The 14616-nt window shown below is 46.0% G+C and overlaps 1 protein-coding gene across 1 annotated transcript in view; it reads right to left on the bottom strand.

Moving 5' to 3' along the window:
* TECPR1 (tectonin beta-propeller repeat containing 1) overlaps window positions 1-14616 on the bottom strand; it is a 79697-nt gene that overhangs the window by 39742 nt on the left and 25339 nt on the right. The window contains exons 8-11 of the mRNA XM_044274470.1: window positions 11955-12056; window positions 11268-11413; window positions 8266-8699; window positions 1855-2000 (exon numbers count right to left, since the gene is read on the bottom strand). Coding sequence (XP_044130405.1) covers window positions 1855-2000; window positions 8266-8699; window positions 11268-11413; window positions 11955-12056 — 828 coding nt within the window. The remainder of the gene's footprint in view (window positions 1-1854; window positions 2001-8265; window positions 8700-11267; window positions 11414-11954; window positions 12057-14616) is intronic.

The raw sequence follows: 14616 nt of genomic DNA, 5'->3' as shown, positions 1-14616 counted from the left end.
CAATAGGACCCCACTCCCAAGTAGTGGCCTCCTCTCACACACATATATGTGATAACTGCACCATACAAGCCAAAAGAGGGCCAATAATCCGGCACCTAGCCCAAGCCTATGGGCAGTGTGAAAAATCAACAGAAGTAGCAATATACATCATAAAAGTGATAAAACATATTACCTAAAGTTGTATGGAGGCACCACTAGACAATACCAAGGTCCGACAGAGAGCGTACCCCGACGCACGTTTTGCTCCTCCGCTTTCTATCATTGTTTATGATCTATTGTAATATTCATTACTTAAATAAAATGTGTTATATATTTGTTCATGTGTGTCCTTTGTCTAATTGGTTGTGTTATAACATATTGGCATACATCAAGTTCATCCTTTGGATGATTTAGTAGGTTGAACACTCGTATAAGTCAAACCCTTTAGCCGTAGGTCTGAAAGGGACGTTTTTTTAATCCCGAAGTACACTCCTTTCCTACCAGGTTAATCCCTAATTTTTTGTGATTTTTTGGGGTCGGTTCTACTGCCTTGTTCCATTGTGTCTCTTCTCCCCCTCGAGATCTTTTTCTTGTGGGCCATGGTCATGTCAGTCATCCAGGTTCTCTAGCCCAGACTTGTTCACTGTCTTGCTGAAGTGTTCTTCTCCTCTGGCAGCCTGGTATGCAGTTTGGTGTTGTTGCCTTCTCGCACCCCTTCTTCTTCCCCCATGGGGGGCAAGATTTGTCACGTCTGCAGTTCTTTGTCCCTCGGTTTCCAGACACAATTTTTCAGTTAGTTTTTTTATTTTCTTATGCCATGTCATGTCTGTTGATCACTCTAGGGTGTTTTTTTCCTGGGTACTGATCCTTGGGTATCACTTCTTTAGTGATACCCAAGTTTTCTGGGCTCTGTTTTTTTTTTTTCTCTCTCTCTCCGGTATTCCTGTAGTCGCTCAATTTGTTCTGGTGACTGACTTGTTTTCTTTTTGGTTCATCTATGGATATTCTGTGTGCTCTCCACTTTTTCCGAAGTCTCCTAAGCCGTGGCTTATGTCCCCTGTGCTGTTGCTCTTCTGCCCAGCTGGGGCCTCTGTGTATTCAGCCACTCTCTGGCTGGCCTTCCGGGGAATGGCTCTTCCTGCCCATTTTTTCAGGGTTTTTTGGTGTGTCCTTCCCCCACAATTCTGTGCGGGGCCTTATGAAAGGTTTTGGATTCGTTCTGTTCTTGTTCCCTCCCCATGATACTGCTCTTTAACGTCCCATGGTCTTCTGTGTCCTCCAATGATACGAGCGAGAAAATAGGATTTTTTGTGCTTATATGTAAAATCCTGGCTCTCCTTGATGGGTAACTCATTTTCTTGGTTCTGACCCATCTCCGTCTTTTTTCCTTTTTATTGGTTTTTGTTGGCTTCTCCTGGCTGCTCTTACTGCTTTCGTACAAACTGATTAGCTCAGTGTCTGCAGGAGGGGTATAGCCAAGAAGAGGAACTAACAGGAACGTTTTTGCTTAGTGTCGCCTCCTAGTGGCAGCAGCAGGTATACCCATGGTCTTCTGTGTCCCCCAATAAACTCAGTGAGAAAAGGATTTTACAGGTAAGCACAAAAAATCCTGTTTGGAATGGCTGCATGCTATAATACACTTTTCAGGTAGTGGACACTGCAGGAGTTGTATAACCAGCTGTATCCTTTAACCATCTGTTTGCCCAAGGTCTTTGGAGCTAAACTCATAAGTACAGTAAGAAGATTGTCTATGACGGGACAAACTCTTTTATTAAAACAGTATTTTCAGTCCAAATAGATACAGATTATAGGCCCCAGTTTGAGGTCTGCTTTTTTCTCCAGGTTCCAGGTTGTACTTGTTAGACTGGCGCATACCTGATCTACGGCGGGCTCGTAGTGTCTGAAGCTGTCCAGTTCTCGCTTTGTGCGTTCACTGAGCTGCTCAAATATCTGTTTCCTCCACATCGCTGTATTTGCCGGGGTGATAGACAATGACATTGACTGCATACTGGTTGCTAAACCTGAAGAAGTTGCAAAACATTTGGCGTTTAGTAAGTTAACAGCACATAGTAAGAAAACCTGTAGCGGTGCGGAAGGCTAGGTATGACCAAGTTATGGTAAAATTTCTACTATGGCAACAATAGCAAGAACTCTGCAGGAATGGCTGCATGTGTTACATATGGATTTTGCTTCAGATTCGGGCACATGCACATGACCATATAAATTTAGCCGTCTGCAAAACACAGATCCACAAAAAATACATCTGACGCCCGAGTGCCATCCATATTGCATCTGTGTTTTTTTTTTGCAGATCCATTGTAACAAAGCCTGTCCCTGTCCACAAAAACTAGATTTTTGTACTCATCGTAAAATTTGTTTCTCTTCCGTTCATTGGGGGACACAGGCATTGACCATGGGTATAGCTGTTGCCGCTAGGAGGCGGACACTAAGCACAAAGTGTGAGCTCCTCCCTCTTCAACCATACCCTTCCTACAGGGACCAAGCTAATCAGTTTAGTGCAAAAGCAGTAGGAGAAGCCAGACATAAGAAAATCACATTATGTACAAACTAATAACCACACAGGCCCACAAAAGGCCCATAAACAAAAAACGGAGTGGGAGATCTGTCCCCCAATGAACGGAAGAGAAACAGATTTTACGGAGAGTACAAAAATCTAGTTTTCTCATCCGTCTCATCGGGGGACAGAGGTATTGACCATGGGACGTTCCAGAGCAGTCCCTGGAGGTGGGCTTAACTACAACCCCCCTGCCAATCAGAGAACAGCGGTTTGCAAAACTCTACGCCCCAAAGAAGCGTCAGAAGATGCAAAGGTGTGCACCCTGTACAATTTAGAAAAAGTATGCAAAGACTTTCCGCCTTGCGCACCTGAAGGGCAGAAGCCCCATGATGAACCGCCCAAGAGGCCCCCACTGCTCGAGCTGAATGAGCAGTCACCCGGAAGTGCGACTTGGGATGTCAGTCACCCGGAAGTGCGACTTGGGATGCGTGCCACACCCTGCGCGCCCAATCTGGGGCCACGAGAATGACGGGCAGTCCCTCGGACCTGATCTTCCTGAGAAGCTGCGATATCAGCGAAAGAGGTGGGAACACGTTAGGAAATGTGAAGCGTCTCCACGGGATCACCAGTGCATCGCATGCCAGGGGCCTGGACCGTGCAATGAAGTCCTCGACCTTGTTGTTGAACTGTGAGGCCACGAGATCCACATCCGGCTGACCCCACCTCTCGCAGATGTCCCAAGAGCCCACTTGCCAGGATCAAGACGCTCCCGGCTGAGAAAGTCCGCGATCCAGTTGTCTACGCCTGGAATGTGAACTGCCGATAGTGCCGGAACCTGTTTTTCCGCCCAGCTGAAAATCAGTGCAGTCTCCTCCATGATTGTAGGGCTCCCGGTCCTGCACTAGTGATTGATGTATGCCACCGCCTTGGAGTTGTCGGACTGCACCCACACCGGACAACCCCTGAGATGGTCGGCCCAGTGTTGCAGAGAGCCGAATTGCTATAGGATATCCCCTGGACTGAGAGATTTTCCAACACTCCTATCCCAACTCCTGAGGCTTGCGTCTGTTGTTAACACCCTCCAACAGAGAGGGAGAGACGAACGCCCCAATGTCAACATCGGAGAGGCCACCCACCATCTGAGGGCCCGGCGCACTGGGGCAAGGAGACACATTGGCCGATCCAAAGAGGCTGGGGAGCGATCCCAGCTGTACAGAATGGCTCGCTGAAGCGCTCTGGTATGGAACTGAGCATAGGGAACTGCTTCGAAGGCAGAAACCATGTGCCCCAGAGCCCGCATGCAGCGACGAATGGGAACCGGAGCTGGCCGCAACAATGAGCGAATCTGAAGATGGAGAGCGGATAGTTTTTCCGGAGGCAAGAACACCTTGGCCTGACAAGTGTCCAGTACCATGCCCAGATAAGTCAATCGCTGCGATGGATAAAGACAAGACTTCTGTCTGTTCATGATCCATCCGAAGCGCTCCAGGGTGTCCAGGACTATGCTCAGACTGTCTGCCGTCCCTTGGAACGACGGACCCTTCACCAGGATGTCGTCTAAGTAAGGGATCACCACGATTCCCCTGGCATGGAGCAGGGCCATAACTGCCGCCAGAACCTTCGTAAAGACGTGGCCAGGCCAAATGGGAGGGCTACAAATTGGTAGTGAAATAGACCCACTGCGAACCGGAGAAACCTCTGATGACTGACGCATATGGGCATGTGAAGAAAAGCGTCCTTGATGTCTATCGAGGACAGGTACTCCCCCGGTTCCATGGACGCAATGACTGACCTCGGTGACTCCATCCGGAATCTGCAGACGTGAAGGAAACGGTTGAGCGCCTTGAGGTCTAGAACGGGACGGACCGTCCCCTCTGTTTTGGGAACCACAAAGAGATTGGAGTAAAACCCCTGAAAACGGTTTTGCGCAGGAACCAGAACAATCACACCTTGCTGCAGCAGCATGTGAATTGCCAGAAAAAAAGAATCTGCGGCTGCGGGAGAGGCTGGAGGAGACGACCGAATAAAACGGGATGGAGGGGAGGATTTGAAATCCAGCTTGAAGCTCTCTGTAATGACCTCCCTCACCCACGCATCTGAGACGTGCCGAAACACATGAAGCCGGCTGCCCACCCGAACGGAGGGCGCCGGGAGCCGCCTGTCATGCAGCGGAGCTCTTAAGGTTAAATGACTTGGAGCCCTGTTGACAGGAATGCCAGGAAGGGCGCGGCTTGAAGGAAGGCTTGCGCTTCTGGCCTGCGGCCGACTTATCGGACGCTTCCTTGGGGCCGGAAAAACTCTGAAAGGAACGAAAAAAAGGCTTCCGCCCCCTGTTCTGAGGTAAATGGGAGCTCTTACCACCTGTAGTGTCCGAAATGATCTCATCCAGGCGCTTACCAAAAAGTCAGCTGCTGGTAAATGGGAGGGCCGTCAGGGTCCGCTTTGAAGTATTATCTGCCGCCTAGCATGAGAGCCATAGGGTACGGTGAATAGCCTCCAATAGGGCTGATGAGCGAGCCATAAACCTGGCCGCATCCAAAGATGCTTCACAAATATATGCAATGGCATGCGAGAGCTGCAGGGCCACATCTGCAAGTTCCTGCGAGGGGACTCCCGAGACCCTGACGTAAATTACTTGCCCACTCCCCCATAGCCTTGCTCACCCATGTAGAGGCAAACACTGCAGCGCTGTGCCCAATGCTTCAAAGGCAGATTTAGCAAACGCTTCCAGCTTCTTATCTTTGATATCAGAAAAAACAGACCCATCCGCCATTGGCAAGGTAGTATGTTTAGCCAAGCAGAAAACTGGCGGGTCCACTATAGATGGAGCCAACCATTTCTTAGTCAAATCCTCCGAAAAAGGATAAAGGACGTTAAAGCGTTTTGGCAACATAAAACGTCTATCAGGGAAAATCCACTCTTTGGAAACAGAGGAATCAAACTCCTGGTGGTTGGGGAAACACTTGTGTGAGCGACGGGACCTTCTAAAGGAAAAACCCGAGCTGGCAGACGATGGTGCGGGATCCTCAACCTGCAACGTCTCAATAACCGCCATAATTAGATTGTCCACCATGGAGGACAGTTTGGACGACTGACCTTCCGGCGAGACAACATCCTCATCTGACCCTCTCTCCTCAGAACATGGCTCTTCAACTGAGGACATGTCGGAGTGAGACTCTCTAGTAGGAGGAGGGGAGGGCGAGGAAGCGGGAGACACAGACACCCTTTTGGGGAGGAGGTTCTGGCCCGTTTTGTGGGGTGGCTACGATGGGCACGAGCCCCATGATCCCCAGAGTCGGACCGGTCAGAGGACTACCTTGCCGACAAACGCCCCAATATATCCACAATAGCTTTGTTGGTATTGGAGACATCCTGTACCACCCTAGACAGGGAACATGCCCATTCCGGTTCTTCCGTAGGTTGGGCAGCGGGAAGCAATGGGTCCGGAGCCGAACTGCTTAATGGCGGTGCAGCACACGCAAAGCAGAGGGAGTCTGACTGAGAGGATGGAAATTTTGCACGACATGATGCGCAGGCAAAATTACACACCAACGGGACCGCCTGCTTTGGGACCTGTGTTCAGACATAATGACACCCATGTCACCCCAATGAAGCAAATGGGAAGGTTAGACCCTGCCAGAAGGGACAAACAACACTTACCCAGCCTGTGTCCCTCCAAACTCCAGTCAGACCGTCATTTCCCGCCAGGAGCTTTAAAGATACGAACACAAGCCCCGCGCCCCCAAAATGCTGCCGCTCCAGCATCCGTCCATCCTCCCAGGCCCCCCCCCCCCCACTCCGGCATCCCCGACCACCGCAGGGAAGCCTACAGTCGCAGGCCGCACAGAAACCAGGGCCTCGAATAATAATGGACCCGGCTGCCCCAGAACCAAGCCGACGCGCCGACATAGGAAATGGTGCTTCATCAGGACAACCCCGCCCCCTCCTCTCCCGGTGCGCTCCAGAGGATGCAGTCATCCCGGGAAGCAGCAGCAGACACACGGCGTGTACAAAGAAAGCAGCCACCCCCTTAATGCAGCAGCTTCCCAGGTATGTTAATCCTTAAAGGAGATTGGGTGACCCCCTGGTCTCCCGTCTCCTGGGTGCGAGTGCAGGCAGTTTTTACCCCGACTGCCTGAAGCTTCCCGCTAGAAAAAAAAAGGAGACAAAATTAGTAAATCAGCAGACCTGCAACGCAGGGAGGTCTGCCTCCTACAGACACTAGACTAAGACTGATTAGCTTGGTCCCTGCAGGAAGGGATATAGCTGAAGAGGGAGGAGCTTACACTTTGCGGTTAGTGTCCGCCTCCTAGCGGCAATAGCTATACCCATGGTCAATGCCTGTGTCCCCCAATGAGACGGATGAGAAATGGACATAAATAGGACATGTTGGGTTTTTTTTTTTGCGGACAGGCTATGCGGACATACGGAAAGCACACAGAGTCATTTATGTTTTGTTTTGCAGACCCATTGAAGTGAATGGTTCAGCATATGGACCGCAAAAAAAAAAAAAAAAAGCACGGACACAGAAAAAAATTATGTTCATGTGCATGAGCCCTAATGCTGTGAATTCACCAAAAACTTCACTGTATACGCTGAAGGGATTCAATCTGTAGTAAAAAACCACAGCAGTTCTGCAAAAGAATAAACATGATAGGAATTCTGCAGCATGCTTGTTTTTGCGGGTGGAATATTTTCACTACATGTGGATTTCATTTCAAAGGGGTCTTCCCATCTGAGAGACTGATGGAATATTGCTAGGATATGCAATCAGATAGATGCGGGTCCCGCCTCTGGGAACTGCTCCTATCTCCAGAACGGGGCCCCCTGAGATGAAGGGAGAGCAGCCGCGAATGTACAGCCACCCTTCGTTTACAGCTATAGGATTTCTGAAAATGGCTTGCTCTCTTTTCACCGTTATGGGACCTCCAAAAATAGCCAAGTTCGCTCATTCATCTATTTTCTAGAGTACCATAACAGTGAATAGAGAGCAAGACACTCAGGCACAGTGTGCTCTCATTCACTTCGAGGGCCTAGTTCTGGAGATAGGAGCGAGTCCCTCTTCCCACCTCTGGGTCCTGCACCTATCTGATACTAATGCAATATCTTAGCGATATGCCATCAATGTCCTAGATGGGAATACTCCTTTGAAGATGGCATCCTATATGTCTTGTAATGTACTTTGCTGCAGATTTGCAAGGCAAAATCCACAGAGCAAATCTGCCGCATCTGAATTTGCCAGAATTTTTACAATTGTTATTAGCTGCCCCTAATATTTCTTCCAAAGGGAAACAATGAAATTCGCTGGCAAGTTAAAGTATTGCTACAAATTTACAGTGACTCAAGCAACCCTATGCAAGTATGATGTGCTAGCCTAATAACCATAATATGCATTCATCTCTATGGGGGGCATTTACGATCAGATATATGCCACTTTTCTTGCGGCAGAATTTTAGACTTCTTTCCCACCCACGCCAGGTCTAAAAAAGGGGGCGTGGCGTGGATGGGCCAGCAGGACAGTCTAATCAATCATTTTCTACACCTGGTTAAGGCATAGAAAATTGTCTAAATGTAAGACAGCAAGGAAGCTGTCTTATATTTAAAATCGGCAGTGGACAAGCCAAAGTTATGTAGAGGCTGGTGCCTCTATGTAATTTCAGTGATCCACAGCCAGCGCAGGGGTTTATTAAGACCGGCGTCTAAAACGCTGGTCTTAAAAAATGTGCCCCTATATCTTTAGACCAATAAGTACAACATAAAGTAGATACCTGTTTGCCGAGTGAACCATTTAAGTGAGCTGTGAGAGTCCACAAAACAACTTCCTCCAGAAACCCATGTCCACAAAGGAAATGTATCTCTTCCAAAAGAATCTTCAGTTCCTTCGGGGAAGGTCTCAAATACAGACAGGTTGGCAGCGTCATCTGTTGGTTGGAGTAAATTGATGCGAGCTTCAACCAAATCAATGCTGCTCCACTGGGGAGCTCTGGTCATCTTGCAGTTTGCAGGCAATTCAGCACAACTGGAACTGGCTTCTTCTTGGGAGTCCAAAGGTAGATCTGCACTTGGGCTAGTGATGTCCTTCACTTCCAAATTTCTGGAACATGACTCTTGTACTTGTGGTTGTTCTGCTTCTGAATCTATATCTGAGTGGACGAGTGAATCTGTTTGACCCCTCACTTCATCTCCAAAGAAACAGCCAGCACTAAAAGAAATTAAACATGGACAGAAGTCAGGGTGTGGATTACCACTGATTAATGTACAAAGGCAAAATTAGTAAGTTTACCATTAAAGGGGTTGTGAACATTTTGGTATGAGGTGTTTGGCAAACCTCCCCCTATCGGGCAGATCTGTGAGGAGATGCATACTTATCTGCTTCCAGGCGCTGGCTCCTGGCATCTTCCATCCCCAACCTTGGCTGCTCCACTGCGTCCCAGGAAGTAAACGTCAGTTTTGATGCCGCTGCAGTCAGACACTGGCAGCAGGGGTGACCTGCTTCCCTTGGCTCATGTCAATTAGTCACATGACACAAGGAGAGCAGTTCACAGCTACAGACAAGTATGCTGCATACATCACAACTATTGTAAGTGTAAGGCTTTAGTTTAAATGTTAGTTCTTGTTCCCCTGTCCATGGCATCTAGGATTGCTCCAAACAACATTTCATTGTATTGTACATTGTATTACATTGTATTGTACAGTGACAATAAAGGCATCTTATCTTATCTATTGCTGCGTGTTACTGGGCTGTCCAGCAGAAGTTGCTTCCTTCTCAGACATCATTTCTTCCACTGCTGCACCACACACTTCCTGCACTGCTTTCCCCCTGCATGCCCTCTGCACATAATACTGTTTTTACTAATCTTTACTGATAGCTTTAGCTCCATTTAAGGCTGTGTTCATATTTTTGTCCCACGTTTAACATATACGTTGGAGAACAAAAAATGCAAAAGCCTAGAATCCAGAAAAAACAAACAAAAAACAACAACATGCGTTAAACATATATACACTACGTGCAGAATTATTAGGCAAATGAGTATTTTGACCACATCATCCTCTTTATGCATGTTGTCTTACTCCAAGCTGTATAGGCTCGAAAGCCTACTACCAATTAAGCATATTAGGTGATGTGCATCTCTGTAATGAGAAGGGGTGTGGTCTAATGACATCAACACCCTATATCAGGTGTGCATAATTATTAGGCAACTTCCTTTCCTTTGGCAAAATGGGTCAAAAGAAGGACTTGACAGGCTCAGAAAAGTCAAAAATAGTGAGATATCTTGCAGAGGGATGCAGCACTCCTAAAATTGCAAATCTTCTGAAGCGTGATCATCGAACAATCAAGCGTTTCATTCAAAATAGTCAACAGGGTCGCAAGAAGCGTGTGGAAAAACCAAGGCGCAAAATAACTGCCCATGAACTGAGAAAAGTCAAGCGTGCAGCTGCCAAGATGCCACTTGCCACCAGTTTGGCCATATTTCAGAGCTGCAACATCACTGGAGTGCCCAAAAGCACAAGGTGTGCAATACTCAGAGACATGGCCAAGGTAAGAAAGGCTGAAAGACGACCACCACTGAACAAGACACACAAGCTGAAACGTCAAGACTGGCCCAAGAAATATCTCAAGACTGATTTTTCTAAGGTTTTATGGACTGATGAAATGAGAGTGAGTCTTGATGGGCCAGATGGCTGGATTGGTAAAGGGCAGAGAGCTCCAGTCCGACTCAGACGCCAGCAAGGTGGAGGTGGAGTACTGGTTTGGGCTGGTATCATCAAAGATGAGCTTGTGGGGCCTTTTTGGGTTGAGGATGGAGTCAAGCTCAACTCCCAGTCCTACTGCCAGTTTCTGGAAGACACCTTCTTCCAGCAGTGGTACAGGAAGAAGTCTGCAAGGTAAGAAAAACATGATTTTCATGCAGGACAATGCTCCATCACACGCGTCCAAGTACTCCACAACGTGGCTGGCAAGAAAGGGTATAAAAGAAGAAAATCTAATTACATGGCCTCCTTGTTCAGCTGATCTGAACCCCATTGAGAACCTGTGGTCCATCATCAAATGTGAGATTTACAAGGAGGGAAAACAGTACACCTCTCTGAACAGTGTCTGGGAGGCTGTGGTTGCTGCTGCACGCAATGTTGATGGTGAACAGATCAAAACACTGACAGAATCCATGGATGGCAGGCTTTTGAGTTTCCTTGCAAAGAAAGGTGGCTATATTGGTCACTGATTTGTTTTTGGTTTGTTTTTGAATGTCAGAAATGTATATTTGTGAATGTTGAGATGTTATATTGGTTTCACTGGTAAAAATAAATAATTGAAATGGGTATATATTTGTTTTTTGTTAAGTTGCCTAATAATTATGTACAGTAATAGTCACCTGCACACACAGATATCCCCCTAAAATAGCTAAAACTAAAAACAAACTAAAAACTACTTCCAAAAATATTCAGCTTTGATATTAATGAGTTTTTTGGGTTCATTGAGAACATGGTTGTTGTTCAATAATAAAATTAATCCTCAAAAATACAACTTGCCTAATAATTCTGCACTCCCTGTATATATATTTTTACAATGGAACCCTAAGATGCCAGATACAACTGCATGACATCTGTTTAACTTATACATTATGTACATACTTTAAATGTAAAAACCTGATGCTGCATTTGTACCAGAAAGGAGAGAAAAATTCTAAAAGGGAGAAGAGATCTCAAAACGTCTCAGGGGCCACACAAATACTTTACTCTCGTCATTGTGATTACTCAATTTTCTTATTACCTGTTGATGCTTGAGACACTTCCAGAGTTTGACCTGTCACTTTCTCTGGGAACCAAAATGGCTTTCCACATTTTTCCACTGAGCTCGCTTGGGGTAACACCTTGCCGGAAATATACTGCTCTGTCTTCATATCCGATGCCCCAGACCTGAATGAGACACAAAACGTATATACAATATATGAATTGCATGATTTGTGTCACAGTCATGTTTCATTCTGCGCTGCCAGAAGCATTTCAGAGACTCATTAGCTAATGTGAATATGTAAAATGTGGCTCCCTCATGGTCTTCTTGTCTTCACGCCTTTGACCACAGGGTCTGTAGATTAACAGCTTAAAGGGTTTCTACCACCTCATTTGGACCTAATTAGCTGTCAGACACTAGCGATCTGCTAGTGTCTCCTCTACCTAACCATGCTATTCTAAGACCTTTGTGTGCAGCCGTTACACTAAAAAAACAACTTTTATTGCTATGCAAATGAGCCTCTAGGTGCTATGGGGGCGTCTTTTCAGCAATAAAAGTTGTTTTTTTAGTGTAACGTCTGCACACAAAGATCTTAGAATAGCATGGTTAGGTAGAGGAGACACTAGCAGATCGCTAGTATCTGACAGCTAATTAGGTCCAAATGTGGTGGTAGAAACCCTTTAATTTCATTACTGACAGTACAGTGCGTCTGGGTTGAGACATTACCTGATCGTTCAGTCCAACGCTGAGCATTGCCAGTTCTCCCACCATTTCAATCCAACTAGTACCACATGGGTTGTGTGAGTTTACTCCTCTACGAAACCACACCTGGAGAAGAGACAAGGCAAAACTTGAAAGACGGGTGTATACTAGATGCAGCTTTCACGCCCCGAGCAGCAGAATATTAGATAACTTTAAGAGCATGGCGGTTTGGGTGCTTCACCCTCTAAGCTGGGCAATACAGCTTCCTAATAATTAGCTGTAAAGCAGCCAGATACAATGCATTCGGAAAGTCTTCAGACCCTTTCACTTTTTTCACATTTTGTTACGTTGCGGCCTTGTAATAGAAATTTTTTAAAACATAACATTTTCCCCATCAATCTTCACTCAATCTTCATAATGACAAAGTGAAAACAGAATGTTAGAATTTTTTGCCAATTTATTAAAAAGTAAAATCTTGCATTGACATACAGTCAGGTCCATAAATATTGGGACATTGACACAATTCTAAAATGTGGGCTCTATACACCACCACAATGGATTTGAAATGAAACAAACAAGATGTGCTTTAACTGCAGACTGTCAGCTTTAATTTGATGGTATTTACATCCAAATCAGGTGAACGGTGTAGGAATTACAACAGTTTGCATATGTGCCTTCGACTTGTTAGGTGCCAAAAGGGACAATTGGCTTCTCAGCTGTTCCATGGCCAGGTGTGTGTTATTCCCTCATTATCCCAATTACAATGAGCAGATAAAAGGTCCAGAGTTGATTTCAAGTGTGCTATTGGCATTTGGAATCTGTTGCCGTCAACTCTCAAGATGAGATCCAAAGAGCTGTCACCATCAGTGAAGCAAGCCATCATTAGGCTGAAAAAACACAACAAACCCATCAGAGAGATAGCAAAAACATCAGGCGTGGCCAAAACAACTGTTTGGAACATTCTCAAAAAGAAGGAACGCATCGGTGAGCTCAGCAACACCAAAAGACCCGGGAAAACAACTGTGGTGGAAGAAAACACCCTTCACAACAGTTGGCCAGATCAAGAACACTCTCCAGGAGGTAGGTGTATGTGTGTCAAAGTCAACAATCAAGAGAAGACTTCACCAGAGTGAATACAGAGGGTTAACCACAAGATGTAAACCATTGGTGAGCCTCAAAAACAGAAAGGCCAGATTAGGGTTTGCCAAACAACATCTAAAAAAAAAGCCTTCACAGTTCTGGAACAACATCCTATGGACAGATGAGACCAAGATCAACTTGTACCAGAGTGATGGGAAGAGAAGAGTATGGAGAAGGAAAGGAACTGCTCATGATCCTAAGCATACCACCTCATCAGTGAAGCATGGTGGTGGTAGTGTCATGGCGTGGGCATGTATGGCTGCCAATGGAACTGGTTCTCCTGTATTTATTGATGATGTGACTGCTGACAAAAGCAGCAGGATGAATTCTGAAGTGTTTCGGGAAATATGATCTGCTCATATCCAGCCAAATGCTTCAGAACTCATTGGACGGCGCTTCACAGTGCAGATGGACAATGACCCAAAGCATACTGCAAAAGCAACCAAAGAGTTTTTTAAGGGAAAGAAGTGGAATGTTATGCAATGGCCAAGTCAATCACCTGACCTGAATCCGATTGAGCATGCATTTCACTTGCTGAAGACAAAACTGAAGGGAAAATGCCCCAAGAACAAGCAGGAACTGAAGACAGTTGCAGTAGAGGCCTGGCAGAGCATCACCAGGGATGAAACCCAGCGTCTGGTGATGTCTATGCGTTCTAGACTTCAGGCTGTAATTGACTGCAAAGTATTTGCAACCAAGTATTAAAAAGTGAAAGTTTGATATATGATTATTATTCTGTCCCATTACTTTTGGTGCCTTAACAAGTGGGAGGCACATATGCAAACTGTTGTAATTCCTGCACCGTTCACCTGATTTGTAAATACCCTCAAATTAAAGCTGACAGTCTGCAGTTAAAGAAAATATTGTTCGTTTCATTTCAAATCCATTGAGGTGGTGTATAGAGCCAAAAATGTTAGAATTGTGTCGATGAGCCTTGAACAAGTTCGGGGATAGGAGTGTTCCATAGTATGTATACCTGACTGTTAAAGAATGTAACACATTGCTCAAAAATGTACTGTACTGATTTGATACGTTGTGATATGTTCAGATCATATGATGTGATATCATCTAACTGCTCTTGTCCCAAGGGGTTATGTTGGGGGGAAGAGGGGGAGGGGGGATTGGGGTGACAGTGTTCTGTCTGTGGTTAAAATTGAAAATCTTTAATAAAAAGTATCTGATTTAAAAAAGAATTGTGTCGATGTCCCAATATTTATGGACCTGATTGTAAGTATTCAGCCCCTTTACTCAGGACTTTGTTGAAGCACCTTTAGCTGGGATTACAGCCTCTAGTCTTCTTGGGTACGATACCACAAGGTTTACACCTGGATTTGGGGATTTTCTACCATTCCACTCTGAAGATCCTCTCAAGTTTTGTCAGGCTGGATGGGGACGGTCGGTGGACAGCCATTTTCAGCTCTCTGCAGAGATGTTCAATTGGGTTCAAGTCAGGGCTCTGGCTGGGCCACTCAAGGACATTCACAGAGTTGTTCCTAAGCCTCTACTGTGTTGGCTGTGTGCTTAGGGCCATTGTCTTGTTGGAAGG

Source organism: Bufo gargarizans, unplaced genomic scaffold, assembly GCF_014858855.1.
Source record: "Bufo gargarizans isolate SCDJY-AF-19 unplaced genomic scaffold, ASM1485885v1 original_scaffold_1772_pilon, whole genome shotgun sequence".
In the NCBI taxonomy this organism is placed as follows: Eukaryota; Metazoa; Chordata; class Amphibia; order Anura; family Bufonidae; genus Bufo; species Bufo gargarizans.
The sequence above is the reverse complement of the archived record's forward strand: the minus strand, read 5'-3'. Positions and strand labels throughout refer to the sequence as shown.